Source organism: Glycine max, chromosome 9, assembly GCF_000004515.6.
Source record: "Glycine max cultivar Williams 82 chromosome 9, Glycine_max_v4.0, whole genome shotgun sequence".
Classification (NCBI taxonomy): Eukaryota; Viridiplantae; Streptophyta; class Magnoliopsida; order Fabales; family Fabaceae; genus Glycine; species Glycine max.
Window position 1 is genome coordinate 11,680,311 of NC_038245.2, and position 7,938 is coordinate 11,688,248.

The window sequence follows — 7,938 nt, forward strand, 5'->3', positions numbered from 1 at the left end:
CAACATAGTTGGGATGCTTTAAGCAACCCGAATGCTTGCTTTCCTTTTTTCATATATATATATATGAGGAGGGATCTACTTACCCCAAGAGTAAGTGTTTAATGTTACTCTCAATCCTCACCCTTCATTTATGCTTAATCTAACAATTCTATTTAATTCATACTTTCAACTCACTTTTTTCCCCAAAAATCTCACTACGCTCCTTAATCTTCTTTCTCCGATTTGCTCATGAAAATCAACCGTTGTTCATCTTCTCTGTCATCATAACACAACCAGTCAACTATTTTCATTTGTTCCATCTCTTTGCACCTCACGCATCATTCATTGCAATTCTATTGAATATATTCTTAACATTTTTTTAAAAAAAACACAACTCCTTTTTACCTTTTTTTCTACTTCTTTTAATAATGGCAAATTCCATACTTCAATTAAGTATTCTCTGATCTAACACTCAACTATTTTGATTAATTGATGTTTATTTTCACAATTATTTTTCTTTCTTTTACAATACTAGGTTCTAATGATTAATTTGTGCTTTTATTCCTGAAGTTTTATTTTTTTTTTCTTGCTGCAAAGGGAGTAGATGTTGAATTTTATCTTTTTTGAGCAAAGTCGTTTAATTTTTTTATGCAATAATGGAGAATTGGATTATGGGCTCCTAGCTTAATCAAAAATAGATTTAATGAATTCTGATGATAAAGAAGGTGAAATGTGGACATGAATAGGGTTTTGTGAGTTGAACAAACAAGGAAGATAGAAAAAAATGCATAAGTTTGGGGGGGGGGGAAAGAAGTCACGTGAATGGAGAGTGAAAATAAAACTGGACTGTTAGATTAATAATAAATGAAAGGTGAGGATTAAGAGTAATTTTAAATACTTACTCCTAGAGTAAGTAGATCCCATATATATATATATATATATATATATATATATATATATATATGCTTACGTGTGCCATGGTGGTTTGCATTGATTATTATGTGTTTGTTATATGTTTGATCCTCTAGTGGATCAGACTTCTTTGACTAATGTTTTTAGAGTGTTGCTAGGTGCACCCAACAATTTTGCTGGTGCACCCAACAATAGTTGTGAAAAGTCCATAATGCCCCTCTGTAATTTTTTAAAAAAATAACCCTCGACTCTCTCTCTTCCCCGCGTTACCACTTCTGCTTCTTATTCCTGCTTCTTCTTCATTCTTTGCGCCTCTTCTTCTTCACGTCGTCATCAGCTGCTTCTTCTTTGCGCTTCATTCTTTTCACCTCAGAGCACTTCTTCTTCTTCTTCGTTGAGGAGGTTGCTGTCATTGTTGCGGTGGTGCATCGAGGAGGCATCCGCGAAGAGCAACGCCATCAGGTGATCCGTAAAACTCACAACTTCATTTTAATTGAAAATTTGCCAAATATTTGATACATTGTGAGCTTTTTTTGAAAATAGGAATTTTGGTTATTAGGATCATCTCTGAATGTATGCTAAATATTTGATAAATAGTGTCATTTTGGAGAATATCTACTGTTTCAATTTGATTTAATGCGAATATGCAATTTCCTTTTATGTAATTGCCACTTAGAACTGAATGTGGTATCAAAAAACTGATTCAAACGCCTAGACAACCTCAGCAAATTAAGTTCAAAAGTAACATGATTAGGACAAATCCCTAAAACTTGATCAATAGTTGATCCTTGAGAGAAAAAGGAAAATGGGAAATCATTGCTTCACCTAACTCACCTGCCTAATGCCTATGAATTTCTTTTGCTCCCTCTAAAGCTCAAAGGCCTGCACTCATTTCATTCTTAAAAAATTGATGGTAGGTTGCTTCAAAAAGCAGCCCAACCTCCTCTGCTTTGAACAAAGACATTGAATATTATTCATGTCTTAAAAGGAGAAAACATTCATTATCTGGTGGTCACACTACTAACTTTAATTTAAACGTTCACAACATATTTAGGACTAGCATTATTAGCTTTTTAGAGAACTGGTCAACAAAAACATATTGGTCAATGTGGATTATTTCTAGATAGAATGCTATAAGGACAATCAATTAGTGTATATAGAAAACATTTAGAGAGAAAGTTTTACGAGGGTTAGGAGAACAATTAATCCAAATCCTATAATGATTGCAACTTTTACTACCTGAAAGGTTAAGATGTGGAAAAGGACATATAAGCATATTATTTAACAATATCCTAATGCTCTTGTACAATACATGAGATATAGCAACCTGTTCTTATTTCTATTTCAGACTGAACATCAATATTGTTAGACAAGATAGGTAAATGCAACATTTTTATAGAAACTCATTGCTTACTCTAGGGTAGTGATGAAAATATGAAAATAGTGATTCTCTGAATTAAAAGTAGATTATAACCTGATTAAATGGTCCTCTAGAATTTTCATCTCCATTATTATCAGAAGTATTGATCTCTGATTCTCTGAGATATAGCATTAATTTGATAATCACATTTCACCTACAAATTTAAAACAACAAAAATTGAAGTTAGTAGCTTTTGGGGCCAAACTTGATTCATTGGTGTCTATCAGTTCATGAAATAAGGCTTTATTTGGCTTCATTTGGTGTCTATCATGATGTGGTTCTATGTTTAGTTTTAATTCATGGATTGAAAATGACTAAGCTTTGTTGAGACTCTCAAAATGAATGTGGTCTAGAAATTCTCTAATTATAATTCTCTTACTAAATATATATGTGGTCTAAAAATTTAAAAGATACTTCTTCATCCCTAATTATAATTCTCTTAGTAAATGAAACCAATATTTTTTTTTCTTGAAGAGAACTAAAGTTAATTATCATTCTTCATACCCTATATATAATACCCAATATTTTTCTCTTTTTGTATCCTAAAATCGTGAGTAGAAGTTAAACCAATTTTTGATTTCTTCTTTCTTTGGCTTTATTTCCTTTGATGTTGCTTCCATTTCATGAAGCTCATAGCTGAGACTCTGCACAATATTTTGCCGGGGTTCAATGTAGGTGATGGCATCCTCAACAATGGTTGCTTTGTTCATCTAATATCAATAATATTAGGATCCATAATCAATTTCCATTCAATCATATAGTGTACTGAATAAAAACTAACCCGATAAAAGCCTGACATGTGTAGCCTTTCTTGACATACATGTCATACAATCAATGAAAGCCTGACAGCATACGCGACTTTCAGTCAATGAAATTTGAGTGAATGAAATCGGTGATTGAATTTGCGATACTCATTTGCAGATCATGGTTAGGACCAGAGGATTAGGTCGTGCCTTAGGTCACGTTACTAACAGAGGTGTGGGCAGAGGAGATTGTGATGATTCCGATGATGCTCCGCAGTGTCGACGGCCTACCGCATCTGCATGGAGGCAGCGAGTCGCTGTGACTGCACCGCACGATGAGCCAGTGGTCCCTGCGTCAGATGTTGAGGCTTATGTATTTCTGGATGACCCGATGGCGGACATTGTGGCAGACATTCTTGCGGACACAGGCGCGGAGGCTGCTGAGGATGAGCATGAGGGATTTTCGGGTGGTCCAAGCGACCCATCCGTGTTGACCCAGTATGCGAATCACGTTGCTTGCAACGTATGGACGGGAGATGTATTTATAATATTTATTTTTAGTTACTTGTAAATTACACTTTATGATTGAAATTAGTTTTCCTTTAAATGATGATTTTAACGAATTTTGTGTTCCTTTAGACTTCAATTCAGGAGTGTCCTGAGTTGAAGTTATCCTCTCATGGGAGAAAGGCCCATAGTTTAGGCAGGCCTGTCCTTGCCATTGAGGGACTTGTTGCTGGTACAGGACTAAGTCCTCTGATCGCGTGTTCGGTAGACACTAGCGATCAGGGACTTTTGTCCTTGTTTATGGAGCGATGGCATCGGGAGACGTCTAGTTTCCATCTCCCGGTGGGAGAGCTCACCATCACGCTGGACGACGTTTCCTCGCTTCTCCATCTGCCCGTGGTTGGCGACTTACACGCCTTTGAGCCCTTGCACGTGGACGATGCGGTTCAGAAGTTGGTGGACTTATTGATGGTCTCTACAGAGTTTGCCAAGGCTGAGATAGCCCAGTGTCGTGGACCGTACGTACGCCTGTAATTGGTACGTGATATATATGAACGCCGATGCTAGGCAGGTCATTGGACAGCTGCGGCTCGCGCATATCTTCTTCATCTTCTGGGTTGCACTCTGTTTGCTAACAAGAGTGCAACCAATGTGCATGTTGTCTACTTGGAGGCCCTTCATGACCTCAGTATGACGGAGAGGTACGCCTGGGGAGTGGCTGCTCTGGTGCATATGTACGACCAGCTGAACGATGCATGTATCAGCCACAGCCGACAACTTGGTGGTTACATCACACTGCTTCAGGTAATAAATATGTTTTTTATTTGTTCAGGCTCAAAAATGTTCAACTTTAAATTTTGTTACACTTTCATTATTAATGTTTATAATTTTGATGTTACATCTGTAGTGCTGGATTTACGAGCACTTTCTGTCAGTCGCGGACTCCACTGCTGATCAGGACTACAACAAGGATTCTCCACGTGCGTGTAGGTGGATTGCGATGAAGAAGACTGTGAAGAGCATTCGTACGTCGGCGTACAGGGAGCGCCTGGACCGACTCCGAATTCCGGATGTCTGTTGGATCCCGTATGGGGAACACCGATCGGTCCGGGACTTCCACGTCAGATCATGCTATTTCAGTCTCTTGCGCTGGGGGCCTGTTGCTATTTATTACCGACCAGAGAGGGTCGTGTGGCAGTTTGGATACACGCAGACCATTCCTACTCCTCCTGTTGATTCATGGCTCTCGTATGATGACATAAACGACAGGTGGATGCACTACTCAGATCATATCGTTCCAACAGGTGAGGTGTGCGCTGTGCCAGGTCAGTGTGCCAGTGACTACATGGACTGGTTCTTCTGCATCTCGCATCCTTTCATGACACCTGGCCACACATCAGATCCTCTGTCTGATGGTCATGCCCCACAGTCCTGAGTCGTCCCTCAGGCCCCGCAGACGGATATCCCTCACGTGACAGAGCCAGGAGCTTCGTCAACATCTGTGGAGGAGCCTAGACATTCAGTGGTAAGTAATACTAATAATTTACATCATTTACCTCAATATTTGCATAATAATTTGTGTAATCAGTTTGTTTTGTATGTAACAGGAAGTTTGTGATGACATTGCTGAGAGGTTGGAGCGCCATCTGAGTCTAGAGGTGGTCACGTCAGGCTCATCGACATATGAGGTGATCGAAGAATGCCTCAGGTTGGCTAGGAGTGTGACACAGGACCATCTAGTATATGTTAGGTCTAGACGCAGGCGGCGCACGGATAAGGCGTAGTTTATTTACATATTTTATATTGATATTCCATGTATATACAGATATTGTACATGAACCCATTTCATGAATATTGTTGGTTTTATTTATTTTCATTAGTAATGTTAGTTTTATTTGTTTCCATTGATTGTGTATTCCATTTGTGTCTATATACACACATGTTATTAAAATGGTCTAGTTAACTTAGTTATAGTATACGCAAATTATTATAAATGGTCTAGTTAATTTAGTTTACCAACTAATAAAAAATAATTTTAAATATAATTGAAATAAAGAAGTTGAAAAGGGTGTAGAAAAAAATAAATTAAACAAAAAATGGACATCATGAGTAGAGGTCATACAAAAAAATAAATTAATATTTTCATAGAAAAAAAAATTAAACAAAAAATGGACATAATTCGTTATCTAAGATCCTTATTTTATATAACGTACTAATATTTTTAAATTCTCTTATAATTACTATTTTTCCTCTTATACTAATGATCATGTAAAAAAATGTATTATAAAGTAGTTAGTATTTTAATTTTTAATATAATACTAATTATTTTTTTATATTCTTTATAATATTAATGATATGATTAATTATAAAAATAAAAAATAAATTAATGATGATAATATTAATTTTATAAAATTATTATTATCTTTTATCTATTTATTGATTTTTATTAATATGTATAAAATAACCTTAAACAATAATTATAATGGGATTGAGTAAGTATTTTAATATCATCTTCTAAACAAATTTATTCTAAAAAATATATTAAAAAATTAATTATTTATAATAAATCAATTTATAAATATATTATAAACAAGCAAGAACAATTTTACCATTTTTTTAGAATATTAAGTGCACCAGCAATAATGCTAGGTGCACCTAGCAACACTCATGTTTTTACATATTATATTTAACTCAAATCAAGCCCAATAGTAAGCCCATTCTGAAATCCTAAAATCCGTTCTCTTTATAAGATGAGTCGTCATTCTTTCATCACATAACATGCATTCTTTCCTATTGCAACAACAGAAGCATTGATTTTTCTTTTCATTTCTTTCTTCTTCTTCTTCCGTTTCTCTCTTCTTGATTTATGCTTATTCTTGTGTTGCGTGTTTATTGTTATAATTGGATGGGTACCAATTTATTTAGCAATTTAAGTACTATCAAATAAATCAATCCGATTTGTGCTAAATTAATTCGATGGATTGTTGATGTTAAGGATACTTTGAAAGCAGATCCGATCTGATGACTTGAACAAATCAATCATAGGTATAGTTTCTGGTTGGATCGGTCTGCTAGTTTGAGTTATACAGCAATGATTCTACAAGGTTTGCTTTGTTCTTGCTGGGACCATAATTTTAGCTTTGAATGTAAGTGATTATAGTACTCCATAAATAATTGTATATTTTACTTAGTATTATCATCACTTACTTCTAAACTAAATGTGGATGTCTCTAATCCAATGAGTTTGGGAGACACTATAGTTTCTGACTTAAGACAAAAAAAATTAAGAATACGTTTAAATAAAGAATTTTAACTAAAGAAAGTAATTTATCATAGAATTTAAATTTTTGTAATCTAAAATTCATTGTTTGGATTTTTTTTTATGAAGAATTTAAATTTTTGGAATTTTAAAACATAATTTTAAGCAACTAAAAATGTTGAATTTCAATTTTTTTTCTAAAAGGTGAGAAATTGAAATTCTCTTCTTGATAGAAGAATCTTCTAAAACATTCGCGTATTTCCTTTATAACCTTCATTTTCTTCCCTCACACCGATAATCCTCTTCTTCAAGAAACACTTTCTGAGCTCTCGTGGAGCATCGATCGGGTGTGAGCGTAAGGAGACACATAGAATTGCACTCGCCAGTCAAGGGAGCAGTCGTCACTATCTTGGGTCATGACTTATGCCGTTGACTGAATGATGTGGTCGAGTGTGGTGGTGTACACCATCGTGTCCTAGTTTCCATGTGACTCCCCATACCGCATCAGTATTCTTCTTTTTGGAAGCACACCAAACATATCTTCTCTTCTCTTTGCATTCATTTTCTTTCACTCTCACAATTTTAATTTTTTTTATTCAAACACAAAAATTTTAAAATAAAAGGAATTTCAATTGAAGTATTTGAAATTATTTAAATTTAAAATTTCTCAAATTTTTTTAAATTTCCTCATCCAAACACACTCTAAATGTACATCACAAATGCAACTAATGCATGCTCAATATAACACTCACTTTTAGGTAATTGATTTTTTTTCTTTTAATTTTGTATTTATTTACGGAAACTTTGATGAAAATTTCAAAAATTTGATTTATGTAATTGTGTTAATATGGACATCATTTACTCATTTTATATTTTTAATAATTATTTTGAGGTGAGGCCCAAAAATGATAAAATGTCCATTATGTCTCTAGAAAAAAAAAAGTGAATAGTAAAATACTAAATAGATAGCAGTGTTCAAAATTATTTTAAAAATTAAGTTGGAAGTATATTATGAATAATTAAAAATCATTTTAACTTTTTGGGAATTAATTATTGTAGATATAAAACGATATAAAAAAAAACTTTGTAGCCTAAAGAGGGCTAACCAGTGGCTTTGT

At 34.5% G+C, this 7,938-nt stretch overlaps 2 protein-coding genes across 2 annotated transcripts; both read left to right on the forward strand.

Annotated features, from left to right (window-relative positions):
- The first annotated feature begins 3,235 nt into the window (after positions 1–3,235).
- Positions 3,236–4,095, forward strand: LOC100809255 (uncharacterized). The gene is made up of 2 exons (XM_006588010.1): positions 3,236–3,577; positions 3,694–4,095. Exons 1-2 carry the CDS (start codon positions 3,236–3,238, stop codon positions 4,093–4,095), a joined length of 744 nt encoding a protein of 247 aa, XP_006588073.1.
- LOC102664459 (protein MAINTENANCE OF MERISTEMS-like) lies at positions 3,719–5,335 on the forward strand. The gene is made up of 3 exons (XM_006588011.2): positions 3,719–4,365; positions 4,469–5,086; positions 5,169–5,335. Exons 1-2 carry the CDS (start codon positions 4,252–4,254, stop codon positions 4,994–4,996), a joined length of 642 nt encoding a protein of 213 aa, XP_006588074.1. The 5' UTR covers positions 3,719–4,251; the 3' UTR covers positions 4,997–5,086; positions 5,169–5,335.
- Positions 5,336–7,938: the final 2,603 nt, after the last annotated feature.